The sequence below is a fragment of the Spodoptera frugiperda genome, chromosome 1 (assembly GCF_023101765.2).
Source record: "Spodoptera frugiperda isolate SF20-4 chromosome 1, AGI-APGP_CSIRO_Sfru_2.0, whole genome shotgun sequence".
Taxonomy (NCBI): domain Eukaryota; kingdom Metazoa; phylum Arthropoda; class Insecta; order Lepidoptera; family Noctuidae; genus Spodoptera; species Spodoptera frugiperda.
Window position 1 is genome coordinate 3,748,815 of NC_064212.1, and position 24,066 is coordinate 3,772,880.

The 24,066-nt window shown below is 35.7% G+C and overlaps 1 protein-coding gene across 1 annotated transcript in view; it reads left to right on the forward strand.

Annotated features, from left to right (window-relative positions):
• The window catches only part of LOC118273644 (protein Wnt-10a), a 34,463-nt gene extending 12,295 nt beyond the window's left edge, over positions 1 to 22,168 (forward strand). The window contains exons 3-6 of the mRNA XM_035590723.2: positions 11,046 to 11,335; positions 20,305 to 20,436; positions 20,692 to 20,813; positions 21,129 to 22,168. Of these exons, the coding sequence (XP_035446616.2) occupies positions 11,046 to 11,335; positions 20,305 to 20,436; positions 20,692 to 20,813; positions 21,129 to 21,363 (779 nt within the window). The 3' untranslated portion in view covers positions 21,364 to 22,168. The remainder of the gene's footprint in view (positions 1 to 11,045; positions 11,336 to 20,304; positions 20,437 to 20,691; positions 20,814 to 21,128) is intronic.
• Positions 22,169 to 24,066: the final 1,898 nt, after the last annotated feature.

Below are 24,066 nucleotides of genomic sequence, written 5' to 3' on the forward strand. Positions count from 1 at the left end.
CCTCGTCCCTCTAGCCTCAACCAATTAATATCTTAACTGGAATTGCCTGGACTCGAGTACCAACGGAGTTACTCAATTTTCTCCACGCCCTTTTATTGCTGTGCGCTTTTTAATAACAGTTCGGAATTCTTCATTAAACTCCATAAGCGTAGATTGGATAATACCCAATTTGACAATGAAGTAGAAACATTCACATATCAAATGCAATTGAGTATTTAGTGAAAGATTAAAGTTAAGAATGTTATATAGTCCATTGTATCGTCGACATTATTAGTATTGGTAATACCCGTAACGACACCTTCCGGCCCTTCAGCGACACGACTGTGTTTAAATTGAAAAATTGTGAAAAAAGCAGCGTAACTAAACACTTAAACATCTTTCTTAACGTGCCCATTGTCGGGATCCCGAATTGAAACGCCGACAGGAGAGTGAAACGAAAAAAGTGAAGAACAAATCGAGATGCTTTTAAATAGGATAATAGCGATCGATGATCGAAGAAGAAAGATAATAATGATTCCGGACCGTTGGCTTTTTTGTCCGAACGTGTAGGATCGATGAAAGAGCGCAGTGGACGGATGGCATTCTGGATAGATCACGGGATTTGTTCCGCTTCCCCGAGATCCTCCACACGTTGTTAGCGCTCTTGTACGTGACGCTGTTACAATATACTGTCAAATATTTAATGACTTTTGTGGGGCTAATGAGCCTATTGTCGGAAAAGTTTTCACCTCGGCCGTTAATAGTAGGATGGTAGGCGAGATTAGCGTGAGATGTGTGGGTCGGCGCGTCGGATGGCGGCGGAGTCGCGTGAGAGAATGGCGCGCGTCGGGGCACACAGGGTGGCGAGCATGCGTCGATACAAATCTGACGGCGCGAGCGCACGTGACGTGAATTCATGACGCGAATGTGTCATAAAAAAGTGACATTTATTGGCGTTTTATATCAACAACATGTCGTCAGGTGACGAAGTGCCGACGACAATGTGGTTATGATGTTGCAAAAACACGATGCGTTGTTACGTCTTATCTGACGGCGTGTCGTGGGAACTTAGTCTGCGAGGCGAGATGACTTTATTAAAAGAGAATCGGCCAATTTTTTATGAGTCTGTCATGTTAATAATTGAGAGACGAAATATCGCGCTTTGAGTGAGACGTCAAAAATGTGCGGCTATAATTTGCGGTTGCGCCGAGTCCGGTATGTCAAGTCGAGTATCAATAAAGCGCCATCATTGACCTAAAATAACATCTCTTAAAAGGATTTTAAACAAAAACTTGGACGTGTCGAAATGTCTCAATGCGCTGTAGCTCAACCCTCTAATGGTCGCGATAACATCTTCCTCGGTGCGTTACCGAATCGTGCTCCTTCAGATGCCTCACAACTGTGAGAAAAAACACACAAAAGGCCCATAAAAACATGAATTTGTCCAAAGTTCCCAGTTTTAGACGTGACATCGAGTGGGCTTTTTGTTTGGTTCTTTTTGTTCCCTGTCGGATTATGGGCTCGCTTTTAAGGGTTAATTAAGTCAAGAAGAGTATTAGTGATCTTGCGGAAATTTAAAACATGATGTGGGAAGATGATGATTCATTGGAGAGGATACAATCATGTTGATATTAGTTTTATCGATGAACAATCTGATTGAATTACAAACGTGCTTCATTTTTATTTGATTGTATTCATCGACTGAGATGATTTTATGGTTTGATTTGCTTTAACTGATGACTAACTTAATCTATCAAGTATAATGTAAGTGACTGTCGACTGACAGTGACTCATGGCACTTTAGCCTTATCCAGTCACTTCAGACATTCCCAGTATTTTTTTTTGTACATAATACTGTCTTGCACAAACCGCAAATGAGTACCTATAGTATTAAAATCACAAAAGGATGGCTATTGCCATCTTCTCATAGAGCTATTTAAATAAATCTACTTAATGCACCCGAACATAGAGATATTAAAGTTAAGTTCCTTCGTGTGTTATAGAATGTAGCTTTGCACTACTGTTATTGGCTAATTATTAATCACTACCCCACACAATCAGCTGTAATTTACTTATCACTTGTTAAAATTGTCAAACAAAACATATTCCAAAATAACGGCAATTGGCTCTTTATAAAGATACCTATAGAAGATACATCTTAACCTCGTTCGATAGAGAGTCAATACCGGTCAATGCAAAGCTCATCAAACTATCTAGTAACATAAACAAAAAAAACAATAAAATCGTGACGTCACACCAATTTGTATATCGAACCAAATCTAATTGCAGCACGTGCGAGCCCTACGGATCGTAAATTAGTCTTAGTGACGTCACGACCGCTTTACCGTCTGGTTTTGGTAATTAACAATTCGCAACAGAGGCCAAAAGGTACCAAACGGGGCTTAATTGGTACCAAAAGGTTTAATTGGTACCAATACCCTTGCAGCGTCAAATATCTGCAGGACTTAGGCAGTCTACACACGGAACGCATCGGTCATCGGACTTAAGTTTTTAACCGACGCAAAATAGACCTAACTTACATTGTTTAGTTGCGTTTTACGAAATTGATATTGTAAAACGTTCTTTATTACTAAGAATTTTGTTTATTGGCTGTGTCTGTATCATTGTTTGTACCGCCCCTGACATTGAAAGCTCTTCCAAATACCCATTATGTAAGTGGACTGGTTACGATTATCGGTTTAAATAATTACGTCCAAATCGTCCTTAGAAAGAATATCAAATAATAATTTTCTGATACACAACTAAACGGATACATCTACAGCACATGCACAGTTTGGAATCAGTTAAAAGTATTTACAAAACAGTCTTCAATGCATCTTAACATAAGTAAGTAAGCCTAGTCCTACGCCATGGAACGCTCGGTACCAAAACGTTGTATATCTACCATAAAAAAAAAAATCTAATTTAGTCCTGTGCATAAGACAGAAATGTTTTTAGCACATTCCGTTTGCTTAAAGATCTTTACTCTAGCACTATTATACTGAATGGCAATACAGTTTACATAAATAGGTTCCATTTACATAATAATGTGTCTTAAAAACTTCAATGATGGGCTCAACAGTAAAAGTTTTAATTATTTCCATAAACGTTTGGTACAAGAACACTATGGAAGAAAGCTTGGTATTGGTTCTCAGGCCCTAGTTTGTGGATTGTGGCAGTTTTCTGCTAGTTACGTTGTTGCCATTATGATCTCATTATTTCTTTCTTGTAGTATCTTTTCAGCCTCAAAGTACCAAGGCTTACTAAGTACCTAGTGGTACTTTTTATGCGAGTAACAACGGGGTGTATTATTATAATATACTTTTTAATTTTCCATGTATCTCTTGTACGTGAGGTTCACAATTCGACCACCCTGTCATCCATATAAAGAACGACAAAAACTTAAGTAATCATTACCAGTAATTGTATGAATAATACGAAGTATTTCCAATAATTGACAAGTGAAAAACTCAATGGAGTTCATTCATTTTGGCGCCAGATTTATAAGCTATCCAGTTGGAAGCGAGAACCTACACTAAAAACTGTTTTAAAAATCACAAAGTGCACAATCGTAAATCACGCATGATGCGCGAGCATGCGCGTCGGCCGCGCAGCGCGCGCGCATCAAAAACAATGTTACACAACACGGAAAAAGACGACCACCGCCGACGCTGCTCGGAAAAACCTATCATTATGCGCATTCGATTAAATAAAATGTCCGCGTTCGTATACGCTTAAGAATCGGAAATGAAATAAAACGTTCAATGATAAAATTGAAATTTGTATTTACTTAGGCCGTTGATTTTTTGCAAGTCGGCGCCGCATCCCCGTATATGGGACGAATGTAGATTTACCAATTTAATCCGAGGTTCGGGGAATCGAGGTGGCGCTGCGGTCGCGGCCGGCCGACGTGCGCTGTCCAACTGTCCTACTGATGGACAGGTATAAGTAATTAGGTCCAGAAGCGTTACTTGTTTTTGCTACGTTCACCAACCGACCAACTTTAAATCGCAAATGTGAATAAAACTGCTTCGATTTCAACATTGTGTACCTACTTATGGGTAACACGAACGCTATTGGACAGATAAATTAATATTTAAATTGCAAATATTGGTCCCATATTAATTATACAGCAACAAATTATAAGAGGACAGAACTCGTTGTAGATCGAGTGTCGTAAATCGCCGAACGTTTTTTTATGCGTCGACTCGTAACAAAAATAATTACATATCATGCATTATTAAAACAAACACGTACAAAAAGCTTTGGTACAAGTGTAAGGGAAGAATTTAAAATCTGTCACCCGTTCGAAATTCAGAGCATTTCGTTGGAAAAAGTCGAAAACGAATAATCGGAATTCATTAAAGTCGATTAAAGAATTCGGCACGGGTATCGGACCGAACGATATACGACCTTAAGGCCGACTAATTGGCGCAAATTGACACTAAAACGTGGGATGGTAGTAATTATAATATGGCCGTGGTATAATGCGGCTTGGTTACCCTATATAGGTATGTTCCTGTTTGATTTTAAACAACTCCACTCAAATAATTGTTTGTGTCTACTTAGAATTCAATAAAACTAATTTTCAAGCCATGCTTAATTAGTTTTACGGGTGTGAGAACCCTTTGTGTGGACAATGCTAGTCTCATTAAAGGAACTTGGCTCAATCTTCGTTTATTTGTGTTTTAAAGTGCAGTTTGTCATATGCGACATGAGAGAACAAAAATAAATGTAAATAATATCTGTCTAAATATAACTCATCACACGAATGCCGCCAATTTTGCAATCCCAAGACGTCCTTTGGCAACGAGGAGCAAAAACTTGAATTAATTGCAGAATACCATTAAAGAATATAAAATTACTAAAGTAGAGCAGATGACGGCCTAATTGGTACGCTATTAAAATAGGAATGTTGTATTTTATATAATTTAATAGTTAAATATATGAAGGCATTTTTATATTTCCATGAGTATAGTACCAATAGTACCATAGTGACTCCAAATGTGTCCGTTACTTTTAAATCCCTCAGTTTTTACATACACCTAATTATTTTCCAGATAGTTCTAGTAAAATATAAACCACAATTTTCAATTTCGTCTAAATCGAAAAATTAACTATTTAAGATTTGGAACCTGATTACTAGGTCTTTTTGGATCCCATCATCAGCTATAAACATAAGTACCTACAACTAACCTCCACAATCGATGTCACTACTTTAAATTCATAAAGCATTACTAAAAGAGGGATCCAACCGATTATTCGGTCCGCAGCACAGCTTTCTACATCCCGTTACGAAATCTTTACAAGACCCGAGTTCCCATTTCAAGATAAACAAACTTTGGCAAGCATACAATAATTCGTCGATAACAGTACACCCGAATCGATACATAACTTGGAATCATCGAAATCGATCAATCGAGCGTGGTATAAATCGCGACGCATCGATTCTATCGCGTCTCAGTCGATCGACAAATATAAATTTGTCACTGGCCGGTCGGAAAAAGCACGGGCAGGATGGGTAAAGTTTATAAATAAACAATAACATCACCCTATTTGGATGGGACACCGTAACATACATCAGCTGTTTATATTCGATCTGCCGTGATAACCATAGTCTGATGCTGCTTTTATAGCACACGATTTAGGGTCCGATTTATCGTGGGGTAAATCAAAAAACTGTTGCTTTACGCACTGTTATGTTACACTCAAAAATGAGTAATTAGTAACTACATTTCTACTTTTCTAATAGTGTAGAATTTTAGACATTCTTCCACGATAATTTTTTGTCTTCTTGATTCCAAGTAGGTAATGTCTGCCGTACTGTATCCGAAATTGAAACAAGCGATTGTACTCAAAAGGCGAAATAGTAATTTCCATGACTGATGAAGTTTGCATAAATTTTAATTAGCTATTTAGAACTTGGCGTTAATAAATTAGGTTATTTATTTAGTTCATAAAAAATAAGCCTATAATTAAATTTAAACAGTCGTACATTATAAAAGACCTTAATACAGTATTAATTCATTGGACGGACGATCACTTGACGAAGATAATGGCTGATTTATAATGATTATCATCATATTAAACGTGATTCATTCTAAATCATGTCTCCGAGTTTTTGCGGCGAGCCACCAACTAGAACTTGGAAATCACGGGTACCAAGGTGAAGATATTGTTTACTTATAATGTTCATACTTCTTGGATATTGTTTAATGTTAATTTACTTTAAATACATTAATGAATATGATTGTTCTAAAGGTTCTAAATTTCAAATTGTTTTCTCTATATTGATATTGAGCAAAATCAGACTTTGCAACGCCTATTATCCCCGAAGGGTAGGCAGAGGTGCACATTACGGTACGTAATGCCACTGTGTCATACATTGGGCACTATTTCAGACTCCGTGCTACTACTGAGAAATTTTCGAGTAAACGAAAAAAGCCCAGCAATAATTATGCCAGGCCCAGGAATCGAACCCGGGACCACGTGTCCGATAGTCACACTTTCGATCACTCAACCAACGAGGCAGTCTATTGCCTAAAATAGGCATCATACAATGGTTAATTTCAGTTAAGAAGTTAAAGATTTCAAAACAATTTGATTAAAAATAAAGAAAGTAGGTACATCCAAACATCTTGATTACTTACATTAACAATTTGTAACAAGCTACAATAAAATCAATACAAACTACAATTAACATAACAGAAATAGTACTTTACAGTAATTTCAACGTAAAATAAACAATAAAAAATCATCAGGTATGATTAACGTAGATATAAAAACCGATTACACGAAATACTTGAGAAAATAAAACAGCCATTATTTTAATAAACCATATCTCTGGTTGTCAATTAGGCTCACTGTATAGAAAGAACCACTAATCCGTACAGATAACAGGGATCCTCGAATTAATCACTCGATACAATCGTTTTAATTTATTCGATTCATTCGGATCAAATATATCGAGATAAAAGTTTCGGGTGCACTCGTGGGAGCGAAGAAAAACGACGATTAAAATAAAAAACTTACTAATTATGTGGACACTTAATTAGTAATTATGAATCGATCCTTTTTACTCGATTTCGAATACTGATACGATCGGAAGATATTTAGATGCATTTATGTAAGCACTAAGGTTTTATTGATTGTTTATTTTAACATTACATTTTCTTTTTGGCTAAGAAATCATTTCTTATTACACGGAACTTGGTAAAAGTGGGTGTTACATTGTATGTTATGTATCCATTCGAAGCTTCACTGACAGACAGACTGACGAACAATTCAATTTGACGTATCCAAAAGTGCCTAATTTAGGATTAATTTAAATAAATGCTTTGACTTTGGCTATATGTGTTTCTCTACATAACCCACCGATGGTTAAAAGGTATAAAAGTTATGCTAACTAGACGAACGAACTTGCATGGGTCACTACGACCTCAACACGCACAAGTCACAAGCACAATTAACATCATACAAAATATTCGCCTCCAATAAAATTAACGGGCGACATAACCCTAGATCGATGCAACAAAAGCAGGTGGACCCACCATAATTGCCTATTAAAGATGGCACTAAAACTCCAAAGGGCTATTCACGTTAACACAATGAAATAGCAAGAATAGCACAATTAATTTAAAGACAGACCTAACTCAAATGCAAATCGGTCGTCATACTGTTTATGGTAAAAAGATTACATTGTGCAGTCCGACCAGCTTATCTGGACATCACGCGAACGGATTCACTATTTAATTTATTGGAATAAAACAGATAAATGGTGGTTGCTTTCCGCGTTCCTCTTTTGTATGGGAACGATGGGTTCGGTTTTTGTAGGACTGTATATGTAATTGTATTTGAAACGTAAATGTTTTGTATAATAACTACCATGAAAGACTACCTCGTTGGTCGAGTGCCATACAAGGGGTCTCGGGTTCGATTCCCGGGTTGGGCAAAGTATTACTGGGCTATTTTCAGATATTTCAAAATTTTTTTAGTAGTGGCACGGAGTCTGGAATTGTACCCAATATATGGCAATAGGCTCACACCTTATTACTTAATGGTGAAATGTGGGTGTACATTGTATAGCAGCATTACGTGCCGTTATCTGCACCTCTGCCTACCCCTTTGTATAGAAAAAAGCCCAGTAATACTTTGCCCGGGAATCGAACCCGAGACCTCTTGTACGGCAGTCGCACTTGTGACCACTCGACCAACGAGGCAGTCATTGTATTGGAAATTGTATGGTATTTAAATTTATCATCATGTCCTCATTATGTCACACACATAATTCTCTTTGGCAACTGCATAGTTGTACTTCAAAGCATATTCTGTCATATATTTAGTTGCATTAATTGCTTCGAATTAATAGCCGTACATATATTTCTCATTACAAAGTTTATAACAACTCGTAATTAAACTGTAATGATACGATATGGCTGTGTTACTTAGGCACTATTTCGAATGCAAATTTGTGTCTGAATTATAGGTACTGTTATCATGTTAGGGTAATTTGACACAATTGATTGCACTTCGGTGCGGTGAATCGGCCATCGGTTTTTTCCGGGGGAAAATCATCCAATGACTTCTCCCGCCCTGGGTGACGCTAAAGGGAGTGTCAGACTCTTACTGACTAGAAACCATTCCATTCTTACTCTAGCTTGTCGAGCCGGAGCCCCGGTTAACCCGGTTGGTAGTCCGCAGCTCCGGATCACATGGGCCTACTCCGGTTCTCGAATCCGGAGTTTCGTTTAATCTTCGGCCGTAGGTTTTATTGATTTACTAATAGAATTACTTGAAATAACGTTTTATTTTTAATTTTATATCAAAACCTATTTATTTATCTTCATTTCATTCGTTCATTTTTGTTCACAATCTGCGAAGTTTCGGACGAAACTTCGTTTTTCGTTGAATTAGAGTAGGCCCCCAGATTATCTTCTTTTACATTGCGGGCAATTTTTTCTGTTTTCTACATACGAATGCAAAAGATTTTCTTTAAAGTAACACTACAAACCAGTCCTGCTTTAATTCTAGATCATTCTGGTCATATTACTTCTATCGAATGTGGAGTAGAAGCCTCTATTTTATGTATGATAAATACCGTATCGCGATATCATCGGAATGCGCTGTACACTGTTGCTTCAGATTTATTGGTTATGCAGTAGTTATCTGTTAAAACGGTAATGGACAGCGTTTGAAATGATTTAGGTAATTTTTAACTAATGTTTTTGACTATTCGATAGAATTGTTAGTCGATTGGTTTTGATTTTAGTCTTTTTTTGGTAATTGAATTAATATCCTTTTAAAATTCTTTTCTAGACTTTTCACCTGTTGGTATATATTGTGAGTCTCATATATTAGGGGGTGAGCTAATTGCCATATACCAAGCACAGTTCCAAACTCTGGGCAATCACTTAGAGATATTTGTTAAAATAATTATAGCCCAATATAACTTCACCTAACTGGTGATCACAAACCCTACCCCTTGCATAGTAATCGAACTTGCGACGAATCGATCAACGAAGCAGTCCTAAACTGCAAAATACACGTAATATTTTGAACTGTTTTTCCACACAAGTGAGAAAGTACAGGAATGTAAGAAACGCCTTCCGTGTGACGAGCCGACCACACACCGAATAAGGGAAATAAAGAACCAGATACATGTTGAAGCAAAGATATACATAGACTCTCTAGATATGACAAGGAAATCTAAAATCAATATATGTAGTTGGGGTTCAATCATTACATTTTGAGTTTGAAAGAAAATTTTAAATAATAATAGGCGATTACCTAATAATAGGAAATATAAAGAAAAAATCTTTACAATTTGGAAATTATGAAATAACTATTTTTACTAACTCATAAACCTATATTAAGTCATTGAATAATAATGTACTTTCACACAGAAATAAGCTCAAGTTTTATCGATTTGTCCCGTTCAGCATAATTCGCCCATTTAACTATATACGATTCTCAAATAAAATCTAATTTAGAATTAGATTTATACAACGTGTAACAAAAAGGGGTATACAAATCAATTTAACGGTTTCTAGATAACATAACAAACGATACGGGAAGGGTTTTTAAACTCATGTTTTCATGGTACCAAGTTATGAATTTTCCAAATCGCGGCGGCATGCGAATCAAAATTAGGTAGACAGGTACTAGGCGATCAGATTGACGGAGGAAATGTTTCATAATATTAGCGAGTGATCCCTGTAGTGTTGTGACACGTTTGTATGATTTGAAATCAAGAACTATCCGATCTGATTGGTACTAATTTTTTTAAACGTATTTTAAGCTGAAACTTTGTGTAGAGATTCTATTCAACCTGTATTCATCAGGGCTTCTTGATGTATATGGGTATTTTACACCCTGTATATAGAATTAGCTTTCTTCACAGTACAAGACCGATCAAACAAGCAAACTCTAAGCACATCTAGAATCTCAACATCTTGGCAATCTGTTTTTAACCCTGCGAACGCGAACGCATAACTTTAAAGCCCGGAGATAAGCGAGTCCTATTCAATATTCAAATATTTATTCATTTTCCTCGGTTTACATGATCACCTAGTACCAATGATTTGCTTAACAGGATTAGTTAACTTATCCTGCTTATGCCAATGAGAGCAATCGGGTTTAAGCTTGGGTGGCCACCTAACTTACCGTACTTTATTGACATTTACGAAACAATCCAGTTTTGTAATGGTTTCTTCACTTAGATATCTGAATAATTTACATTTGTATTTGTAAATTCTGATTGAATCGTTATAAATTAAGGCTTGCCAACAACTTGTTATCTGTTTGAGCTAAACTTAGCTTGTTGTCAGTTCATGAATTTGAGATCGCTTTGGTTGAATTGTAAATGCGACAGTTTTGTCACTTGACAAAATTATCATGTCATAAATGTAATATGTAGGTACCTATAATACGCAAACTTCTCTAAGCATTCCTTACTAAATGGTATCATGCCATAAACGAATACTTAACAAAATCTATCTTTTAGGACAAAACTGATTCCTAACCATTGCACAATTACATTACACTCACTCCTCTTTTCCTTCCCACAGGTTTTCGCGAAACGTCTTTCCTCTACGCACTAACAGCTGCCGGAGTGGCGCACTCTATAGCCCGCGCCTGCGCACAAGGGCGCCTAATATCTTGCGGCTGCGATCCTTTAGGATACCGGGCCTCGCATGACCCCCGCGGTAGAGCGAAGGTTAACAAATGGGAATGGAGTGGGTGCTCACATAACCTGGCTTATGGCATCGAGTTCTCCAAGAAGTTCCTCGATGTACGAGAGCAGGTGGACGACTTGCAGTCCAAGATCAATGTCCATAATAATAATGCTGGGAGATCGGTGAGTTTTTTTTTAAATATATTTTATAACTTACAACATTTGAACCTTTAAGGAACAGTGAGTAAAGTTCCTTATGAAAAGGAGGATTCTCCTACCAGACGAGGAATCGTGTCTGGCGAGCTTTCTGCCCAACTGTTGTTTTATCCATGTTTATTCGCAAGTAAACTTCATAGATGTGATGTAGGATTTATGACGTCAACCGTTGATTTATTCGTCGATCATCTATGTGCGATTTCTGTCATCTGTCACTTGTCATGTGTCGCAAACCATTTTCTGTACTGTTCTTTGGTATTTCAGAAGTTAAGGTATGATAGCTGCTTTCTAGCATCCTCTAGCCAGAAACTTATACAAACTTCCTTTGGCATTATAAATATTTTCATTTTCCTCAATTACATTTCTAATACCATCACAAAACATAAAATACCAAACCAACTTCTTTATTACACTTCAGATCAACAGCATCCGTATATAAATAACAACTAGACAACTGCATTAAAACATTAAATAAATATTAAAAGAAAATACACGCGCGTGCAAGAATGAGCCTCTCCAATTAACTTTGATGTCATATTCAAGAGAGAAATGCGAGAAGTCAAAAGACACCGCTATGACACAATGACACTTCAATTTACTTCGTTAGACAACCCTAGCTATGTATGCTAAGTTAGTGCTGGGGTGAATTACAAATAGGATATTAGTGAAGAACAAAGTTATTGCGATTTAATTACAGTGAGCTTTATTGATCAAGAAATGTATTGCTATAAAATATGTATTGAAATTTTCAATTTATATATGCTAAATTTAATGCCACAAAATTTATTGTAGCGTAGCTCTGACCGGTAGTGCTTTAATTTTTTACGCTAGATATTAAGTAAATTGTAATATTTATCTTTATTAAAACATTGGGCATTTTATGGCCTAAAAGTTTAATTTTAAGTGAGGGGCGGCCATGCTCCTCGGCAAATGGCTTTAAATCGGGCCGCCGGCTCGATTTCGGAATTATACCACGGCCTCACCAAAATCTCATACGTGGAACAACGCTCTGGTTGTGTTTCGTCATGTGAATGATGTTACAATAGCCCTTAAATCTACAACAGTAACGCCTCAGTATTTCGGATAACCCCCAATGAACTGGCCAAGCAATGCAGTTGTAACGCCTCTAGACTTACGGGTGATCCTTACTTTATACCATACCGAGTATACTTTTGTGATAATCTTATACATTACAGTTTATTATTAACCATAATGCAATTGATAAATAAATTTATATCCATGCTCAGAGCCACCAAAACAGTTTTCCATTCCAAAAACTTTCAAAACCTTTAAAACATCTCAATTATTGAAATAAACTGGTCATTACTACACAAGAATGCGACCTATAATTTAGTGACGCGACAACCACAAATTAGCCTCTGAGGTAACCGTCAATTTTCAATTCGATTTGAATAGGAATATCGATGAAGTTATTATTCGAATAATCGATTATTTCAACTTACCGATTAATTTAGTCGACGGTCTATTAAGTTGGTTTGATCAAATCTTCGTCATGGATCAAATAGATTGACAATATGATAACTGTATTTGACAGAGGGTTACTGAAATACTCGCATAGTGTGCCTATAAAGATAAGTAATGTAGACATCTATATAATTTAAATTACCTATCAAAACCGCAAGACCCTTATTACCTGTAACTAACGTCGCCCTTTCATAGAGTTACACACGCTTAGAACTTTATCATGATTTCAGAACGAAATCTAATCCGACAGTTATCAAAAAAATGAAAAAAATCGACTAAAATTTTTAAAACGTCACATCACTAGCACCCCTACAACAAAATTACGTAGGTGTACAAGATTATAAGGGAAACACGTAAAAATAACACCCAATTTATTCATGTCAATTTGGCCTCTGAATGGGTGAGGTTTTAATAATATAATGACTCGTGTGTGTGGTCCATTCGTTTAAGAAAACGGTTGAAATGTCGACGATGTTATTAGTCGAGTAGTCGAATTACTATTGTGTCAGGGTTGCGGTTAGTCGATTTTGAGATGGCGTGTAGATTGTATTTAGATTCTAATTATGGTGTTATGTTTTACTTGTTTAAGTAAAACATTTTAAAACGAATTAATCCTGATATCCTAACATTCACCCAATAAAACAATGTTTATTTGTAAGTCCTTATTGTGTAATATCATACCAATTCGTGTTAATTGATTTCATTAAACATTTGCAATTTGCTGTAGGTAGGTACAGTAATAAGTCTCTATAAGACTTAATATGCCTTAGTTTATCCTATACAATGATCTACTAATAGCAATAAATGAATTTAAAGATTTTTTTAATAACGCCCTAAAAAGGTGAGTCCCTACATTCGACCAAAACCCATCGCTCAATCCGAACGCACAGGTACTTAAATAAAAACGGATCACACTTAATATGATCGTAGGTGTCTAAATTAGTGAGCTAAGGCGTCAAGGCAACACGAGGTTATTTCTCAAAAATTGTAGTGAGGTAAAAGGGGCGTGGCCTTAGTAAATCGACTACGTGGGTGGTCACCGGTTATGGCGGTACATGCCTATAAAATATGGTATTATATTGCATTGGCTGATCGTTTTGTGTGATCACACCCCGTTTTATGTGCTATAAACTTTGTCATATACGGTATTATGGTACATACGTAGGTACTTAGCTACGTGCGGATTTTTTTTTACTTGTATTATTTTTATAGTCCACCATATGTTCGTCGCGGGAAAAAAACGAGTTGCTAAATGAGTATACCGGTAATATTTTTTTTGTTGTTATATTATAAAAGGTCCTTCTTGTTATATCGCTAGGAAATAATCAACAGTAAATAGCACGTTTACCAAACACCCAAGCGAATTTAAGGCCTCCTCCTCCTCCTCCTGCTACCTAACAAAAATTGCCTTCCCTGAAACCTGAAAAAGTGCTCGACTAACCAAAAATCCAACAATTTTATTCTAAAAGTGCTACTACCAATGACTTCAACATATTTAATACATTGCACTGTTACAGTAATCCATAGCTCATTTATTTTTCAATCCACAGCAGCAGTCGCGTCTAGATTACACACATTCCGACACATCGTATCTCCTTTCGGAGTATCATTATAATTTCCTCACTGACACCTAAACATGCCGTAAGCCCTGATTTGTGGCCACCAACTAATGCTACAAGCATTCTGACAACAGTACCGGACAGTTGAACCAAAATATCGGGACCTACCATGCAGGATTACTACAAATAATTTAATAGGCCCCTTCCATCTAATAATAAACATGTCAAACCAAAGTTAAATACTGCTCGACAAACTCACATTTGCAGGCGTAACGTCATCAATTAACACGATTCTCTACCTTAAGTTTTACACAACAAGATTGGTGTTAGATTAGACCGATGACATAAATAATTTGGTTAATAATATTATATTAATGCCCGTAACCAAATCTGACATGAGACCGGCACACCACGAGCCGAGCTTACTTATTAAGGGGATTTACGATTTAATACAATTTACGTTCGTACTATCGTTTTTTTAATACAAACACGACGCTTAAGTACAAATTATTTAATTTGTAATGCGTTTGTAGTTGTTAATTATTGGAGAGACGGCCATTTAATTTATTTTGGACCCACCTGAGTCTAGTGACATTTATAGCGAGATAATAAGGCTGTATCTACAGTTGTAGTGTTCTTAATTTATGCCCGCTGACAAAGAATGGTGTTGTTAATCAGTTTTGATCTTTATGAACAATGTGGTATAAAAAGTAGGTTACCCATTATGGAGGTTGTGCCTTACATAAATATTGAATATGGTGGGCAAAACCTGTCAAAATTAACATTGAGTGAAAAACGTATGGAATGCTAGTAACCTATATCGGAGAACTGGTGAATGGGAGAGACTTGGCTTTACTTTATTTGTTAAAGTTGTCACGAGCTATGTAATTGATACGGATAGAGAAGCCGTTTTGAAGGCAGATACAGAGAAGCAGACAAATGCGAGTATCAAAGCTATACGCTGTTAGTGTAACATCTACTTTTCATCAGTTATATTACTAGTCTCAAATAATAGAGGATAGTCCTTGCCAAATGCCAGACATAATTCCAGGTTATTCGAAAACCCGAAAATTCCCTTAGATCCAAGTTTGAACCCCAAACATCTTAATCATCGAGACATTACAGTAAAGCCAGCCGTAGAAAAACAATTTTCCTAGATGAGATGAGCCACACAACTTAATGTAGTAATTAAAAATAATTTACAACTAAACACAGAGCTTTGACGTTTACGATTATTTGATCGGATGATCTTTAAATAAAACGGCTACTTACAATGTTGCCATTACTAAAATCTACTGCCAACAACAAGTCGTTAAAATATTAAACGTCGTAGAATTAATTTTTATAGACGCTATATGTTCTCCTCTAATTAAAATTTCATTGTTTACTAAGTAGTTTCCATGTAATTATGATTTCATGGCGATTATAATAATTTTATGGAAAAATTATTCATTATTATTAATTGTGTTATTAAATTTTAATATACACAATTCAGAATGCTAATTTACAAGACTTTGATGTTTTGGTTTGAAGCAAAAAATAGATAGGTACATAATTATTGAAACTGAAATATAATAAAACAATTGTATTTAAAGTTGGAGTCTATACATGTATTTATAACGTACCTACATGCAAAAAGATAATCACAATAATTGAGATATAAAAATAACATCTAAACATTTAACAAAATAATACAGAACAATTAACCCACAGTCTTCCAAAAAAAATACAAACACAAGACTTTGAAGACGATCTACATCTTCCGCAAAATACCCCTTGCATCACTAAATCCGCACACGAAAAACAAGAGACATACACTAACCTAAAGAAAAACCATCAATTGCAACGATCAGAGTAAACTCACCCACTTTTTGTTCATATACATCAAATATTTAATATTACATATTACGCATCAAGCCGTGAAGGTAAATTGACCCATTAATGTGAGAGCGAAGCCGGTGGTCCGACCACACTTGACCATTGTTCGGGACGGTACCGACATTTTGTTTTGTGGCCACATAATTAACAGCCTCCCAGTGAGATCTGTTAGACACGCTCGCTTATAATAACCCCTGCGATGATATTTTTATTAATGTCAAAATAAAGTCGGAACTCCTCACACCGTATCGCAACAGGTGGCTTCGTTTCGTCAGATGGTGCCATTTTATCGTCCACCTGGAACCTTTAATCGCCAAGATTAATCGTCAAAAACCACTCGATAAATTGCTTCTCTTTTTTAGCACACGTTTGTTCGAAAGGCAATTTAAATCAAGTATATCTATCGTTGTTTTATAAAGCCCTTGTATTGTGTACAGAAAATTATCATAATTTATGAATAGGAGTTAATCTTTGCAAGCTTTGTATCGTTTACAGATAATCCATAGAAGGTAATCGGTTCTGGTAATTTAGATTAAGTGCTATTCGATTGCAATGCAACTCGGTATGCGCTAAGCGATTGAATTAATGTTATTTGTTTATGCGAAGTGGGAGAACCGAGCAAGCAAAGAATGAATAAGTTTAACATATTTTAACAACGTATTGATGTATCTGATTCTTTATTAATTACCGACAACTGTAACGGGTAGCGTAAGAAAAATCACGTTAAAACTCAAAATCTTTAACGCCTTAACCGAAATATGGTTTAACATCCAAAATAGATACAGGACGGTGTAACAGACAGTCTTCAAGCCTTCCCAGCGGGATCTATAAAAGATCTCGGCTCGACCCACACAAGAAATTAGGTACCACATTAGAGAGCCGAGGTGATAATTATGTTATAAAAAATCTGTACACACACATGAAGAGTTAATATTTCGTTGTTTCGACGACTGAAATATCGATTCGAAGATTGTTTTGTTAAATTTTTTTTGGAATGTTATTAAGGAAGATGAATTGGAATTGACGTGTTTTGTAATCATTGTTTGAATTTGAATTAATATTCTGTTTTTATGAGGTTTCGTGATATTGTGTATTAGCTTATTTAGATCTGAGTTACGTAAGCTGTGAATGGTAGGTTTGTTTAGAGACTGAGAATAGACAAATTAAGTCTAACATGAGCATATTTTTTATCACAGTACAACATCTAGTCCCTGTTAAAATTAGTAATGTGTCGTTTATTTTTTTACACTTCGCTATCATTTATTCTATCCGTATTGTATTTTCTTTACTCAGTACTTCAATTCATTTAGTGCATGGTTTCCTTTTCTTTACATTACATTATTTTCTTCAAGTCGTCAAATCTTTGTTCTTCAAGTGTTTTCGTCCCTCTGTCTCTGATAATAATCTTAAACTTCTAAACAATATTATTTCAGGTAAACATACTGTTTCCTGAAGATTTCCTATGAAATTGACATTGAAATTAATATAAGTTTGTAATTCCTTCAATTCAAACTAGTGAACAACCAAATAAACACGACCTCTCTTTCGAACAAGTTTACGTCATTCCGTAACAAAATTCCCGCTTTATATTTGTTAGGGATGTCTCAAAGACAAATAAATATAGAAAATCAGTTACTATCTCTTAGCGTAGTGGGCGTGTGTGATTGCAAACTGAGCAGACTCTGAAACTCAGTCGTGATATGCAGAAAAATACGTTTTTCTACTTATAGACCTCCATTATTATATAATTAAATATTTATATTTCGTAATACTACACATTGTCACTATCTCATGAAATTATTCAGCTCTGCTTATGATATGTTCAATAATTCAGTAAGGCTAGGGTCCACAGTTTAGAATGTAGCCATTTTAGACTTACTTAATATCATTTCGCACTACTCTAGTGGCCTACAATTCCCTTAAAAATTTAAAATACATCGTTCAAATTTGCTCCAAAAGTGTACCAAATACCTATCCATATATAAATACCTATCTAACTTCTTTGACAACCCTATCACCGTTAGAAGCTGCGCCTTCTCCGTGTGCGGTTAAACTAATGGTTAATTTGCCCGTCAGATTAAGCACGGTCATCTTAAACCTATTAGCGTTGGTCTGTTAATCGGCAGCGAGATTATGTTGTGATTCACATTTCACAATGTTAACCAAATGTCCGGCTGTTTGTTTATCTATAAGCTGATTTGCTTGGGGACAGGAACCTCTATTAGGTATGTGTCATTCGTTTTATGTTTGGTGTCAAGAAAACTAAAGAATAATTTATATCCTAAGCAGAAACGTGACAAAAGAAATGGAAAAGTTTGTTGGCAGGACAACCTACTCCATTGAGGCGAAGTTGATAAAATTGTGACACAAAAAAGATGAAAGATGTGACACGAAAATGAACGCGTCAATGAAAAAAATCCGAGAAATTATTGACAAAAGCTATCTAACTATAGATATGAGCAAAAGATTTTTCCCAAAACATTACATTCGCAAATAACTAAAAGCAGACTAAATAACACATAAAATTCTTAATACACTAATTATCTCAAAGCCAAACATCAAAAATATCAAAACAAACCTTAATGAGCCATCTCTCAACAGCAACACAAGGAGCACATAAATAAACTATAATATTTTAACAGCACTTTAATGATAACACGTTTAGTCTGCACTCAGCCACTCAAGGGCCCAGACGTCATTAAGTAAATAAATCAAGTATAGTGCTTAAACGTAATTTAGATTGATGATAGGTACCCGATGATTGAGTCCTTTGAGGCTTCTAGTGTTTAATTAAAAACGGTGAACTTCTCTTAAACCGTTGTTTATTTTTAGCACTTAAATTAAATGATTTATTCCCAACGCATGTACGTAAGTGGGTAAACATATGATTAAAATCGTTCTCATGATGATTCCCTTCGAGTTTGCTGATTTAATCAAACGTTTACTATTTCTGTTGGATCTCGTTTAAATTAATACCTAGGTAAGGGTTGAAATGAAATATTGTTTGTGGAGCTGCATTTATTTTAATTACAATTTTTTTGCAGATGCAAATGTCTATCTTTAAGAGCGTATTAAAATTCTAGAACGATACGTTAATATTGTATTAGGCATTAAAGAACAGGTTCAGAAGAATCCAACATTAAGATTCCCCATCACGTTTCAAGTCGTGATCAAGTGCTATAAAAGTGAATTGAGCCGTGTTGCATATAGCGCCACAATTAGGAACTATTGGTAGTGGCGGAGGCCGGAGAGGCCTCGGGCTCCGCATTAGCCGACCGTATTTCACGAGCCGCCCCGTCGAGGTGAGAACATAATAAGCAGTTCGGAACCATTTTTAATATTCCGGCTTCATTACAACGTATTACAAACGTCTTGGGTGGTGAATTCTATCGCGAACGCTCTTAATACCACGCTATTAAGGTCCGCGGCTCGAAGGGGCGTGAAGGATGCCGATTTATTTGAATTTTTGCTCCGACTCAATTTAGGAAATTGTTCGGCCGGCGGCTCTGGCGAAATTAAGACGTCAGTTTGATTGCAGTAAGGCGTTTAATTATGTAAATGTTAAGCTAGTGGTGGGTGGCACAATCAGTGTGGAGTGTCGATGCGGTCACGTATGGAGACAACGGATTTACGATGCGAAGCGTTGGGAGACCAACTTCGTATCATATTATTGTTCAAGTTTTTTACGTTCGGTTGCGAATAGTCTGTTGTTCTGGTGTCGGGTAAGGGGTAATTTTGCTCATGATATGTGGATGCTGAGATTGATTTCTTTGTTACCTTTTTATCCGGACAGGTTTTTGTAAGATTTATGAAACGCTGGTTGCGTGTTTTTGGTTTTTGTTCGATTTCTGTTCTCATTTTTGGGTTTACGTTGAAATCTGTTTGTGTAGTTTTTAAAATAAGTATGTTTTATGTTGCTGCATCTAAAATATGTAGCTTGATCTTGACTTTTAATTGGTTACCTTAATAGATAACCAGACAAATAAATATGACATATCTATCCCTTACTTACAGATTCTGTCGTCCCATATGGAGGTGCGATGCAAATGCCATGGGTTGTCAGGCAGTTGTCAGCTTAGGACATGCTGGAGAGCTACGCCTGACTTCAGAGCTGTAGCATCTACCATCAAAAGACAATATAGAAAGGTCAGTTGATAAGAAAAAGAAGAATTTTGAATAAAGAAAACTTAATAAGTTGTTAAAAGGAATGAGGCAAATGCGTGTCTAAATTGGCCTTTTCAACTTCCTAACTTGATTGGCTCCTGTTACTATAAACATCTGTAAATAGTAAGGAATCATTTTGTTAATTCTTTTTAATGTCATTCGCAACAGCTTTCTGACGATAATCTAGGCCGAATAAAAAAGGGGCCATTAAACTGTAAAATGCTTTTCATTTCGTAGGCTCTAATGGTAGCTCAAGAGGAGTTAAATAATAGTCCCTCTGTGCTGAGAGGTAGACCCAGAGGCAGGAGGCGAGGGAAGGCGCGACCTGCTCCGAAGACCAGCCTGCTGTTCTTTGAGAGGTAAGTTCATAATTACAAATTAATTTTAGTCGCATCTTTGGAGCTAATATCTCATTTGTTTTTGTAAAATCTTTGTAAAAATACTCTGTTACCTGTAGAAAAAAAAAGGCATTCAGGTTTATAAGTTAATAGCTGGAACTACTGATGAAAACGGGTTGTGTGCTATCTACCCTAGCTGCTACTACAGCCCTGTTATCTACCCTTTTGAGTATAAGACGCGTAAAGATTACCATTGGAGAAAAACAAACCCGTGAAATTAACCTTCTCAATTCCATTTCATCTTCAGCACTTCCAAACTAAATTTATATCTTCTAGATCACCAAGTTTCTGCGACGTGGACCCTCGAACGGATTCAGCTGGCACGTCAGGCCGGGTCTGTCGCATCGGACGGACGACAAGAACAGGATCGTGTGATCTACTCTGCTGTGGACGAGGCCATGCCTTGATCAGGAAGTCTAGTATAAAACCCTGTAATTGCACCTTCCACTGGTGCTGCAGAGTCGACTGCGAACGATGTCGTGATGACAAATGGATTGCCATTTGTAAGTAGTGTTGTTGAAATGGTCCAATGAGGACATTTCTTTGGAGACCACGTGGACTAAATGGTCCAATGGGGTGTTGTTTTTGTAGTAAGCGAACGCGGGAATGGAGAGTAAGGAAATTGGTGACCGTAACTTCTTCCATGACATTGAATTCAATGTGTTTTTGGTAAGTTCAAGATACGGAAAGTGTAGGTATGTAGATTCATCTGGGTGTAAGAGACCTTCCAATAATTTTCGAAGATTTTCATCCTTATTACAAAACAATAAGATTGGAAATCCTATGTTACCCACACGTTTTCCACACCGCCTTCGCTTACATATCACATAAAAGATATTCTGACTTATTTAAACGTCTAAACATTCCACAATATAATACATGACTTCTAGATTTCCATGAAATAAACTGTAAAGTAGTATGTATAGGTACCTACTAGACATAAAAATCATTCCTTTATGTACTTACATTCCTTTAGTAAATAACTTGTATATTTATTGCAAATATGAATTACCAAATACACGATATTGTTTTAATTATTTAACCACACAGTTCATTTTAAATACTTTAGAAGTTCTACTTATAAATTGTAAGCAAGTATAAGAAATGTGTACTTATAATAAATCACATTTAATATTTATCACAACGAATATAATATTCACAAGATGTGTCGGGATTAGGAAATGTATAAAAAATATTCCAATGTTAGTTTTAAGTTGTTAATAAAATCAGTATTATTCTATAGACAATCTTAAACACTAATTTATATATCGGAGTTTTAAATATAACACACGTAACAAGCACCGCTCCAACCCAGCAATTAAATAGTCATTTAAACTTGAACTTTAAATCGTATATCGTATGATATGTTTCATAACGTCAACCAAACAAAAAGGTGGCAAGCGCACTGTAGCGCGCTTGCAGCCTTTTTGCATTGTTTCCAAATCAAAAACGCCGTGTCGGAGCCATGTTTGTTACCTGTGTTATGACCTTAATTCATCCGTCATGTATATTTTCTCTATTGCACTTATAGAAAAACGGATTAATTTGTTATTCAGTCTAAATAATAATAACATTTCACACAGATTTTCTTCACAACATAGCCTAATTGTTAATTCATGCAATGAAGGTTAAAGATGACAAATTGGCTTAATTAGATTCGAGGTTTAAGCTAATGAAAGACACTTTTAATACGTATAATAACAATATAGTAAACTTAACTATTTGTACTTTTGTCTACCTTAGAAAATGGCGTGCAAAAAAGTAGGTACACAATATTTTCTTTCTATTGTCATTTTTTAATGGCTTTAAGACAAAGGCGTCAATGGGATAGATGACTAATTTTTATTTTAATGTCCATCTTGTAAATTATTTTAAAACATTAGACACATATTTTTCGTTCTGCCATGTACTTTCGAATATATATTGATCTGAAATAATACGTGACGTCATTTCTAGGTAAGAAATGACGTAGGTATTGGCTCCCATTCCTTAACTTTGACTCGTTTTATGTAAGCGTTGTTAATGACAAAAAAAAAATTGTGTCAAATATGTTTTCATTGCCTAACTGACAGACTAAAAAGATTTTTCCATATCCCATCATCATCCCTATTTCGTAGTGTGAAAACTTTATTAATTTCACAAAGCATTTTTCAATTTCCTTACTGTATAAATAAATCGAAACTACAAAATAGGTATAATGATATTTTTGGGAATAAAAGAGCTGAGCTGTGTGCTACTTTTTTGCACGCAAATGTAGTTAATGTTGTATTATGTAAATATCAATGTAACTGCGTAATATTGTACTTAAGCATTCCTGTTCCGTGATATTTATTGAATTAACTATTTATTGTAGTTATAAGTCTTTGTACCGACGGTTTTTATTTAAGGAAATAAAAAGAATCTTGAACGAAATCTTAGTTATTTTAGTAAACTACATTACTTACCTATATACTAAAATGTGTACATCACATTATTATGTTTATGTGTAAATATTTTGTTAGGCGCAAAACTAGAAAACGACAGGACTAAAAATCTGAGAAAAACTTGTAAACAGATAAATAAATTGGAGAACTGCCTAATTAGTTTACCATTCCAATTTAAATTAACAGTACGGTACCAGAAACACTTAATTCATGTCTAAGTATGTAAGTGCATCTGAACTTTATAGTAAATACATGAAGTATGGACAAAAAAATCACATCTGCTGAACCCTTTGCGAAAAACACAATCCGAAGCAAAACATTCATATCAAAAAAGCAACACAGTGTCTACTACATTTAGACAAGAATGGGCACAAAAATTAACAATTATTATTCCTCAAGATTCTCAACCATTCATAACATAACAAATCCCATTCAATTCAGTGCCTTACAAACACTTACTCATACATTTCAAGTAGGTGCTTCAAACAGAAGCATTTCAAGTAGGGTCACAATTATCGTGTTACTTTCGGCTAATTTGACCCCTTGACTCAAGGGTCCTTGTTGCTCCAACGCTTTGTTGATGGGTATCATTTCAAGACACCCAAAAAAAAACTTAAGAACTGATGTGATACATTTTTGAAGAAGTATTGTGAAGATTGTGAGAGGCAAGTTCTCACTATGGTAAAAATAAATATCGATAGACTAAACAGTCTCGTTGCTTTATGTCATTCAATTTGTAAATAAACATTTGACAGCGATAGTCAAAGGTGACATGGCCATTCCCGCCAGTG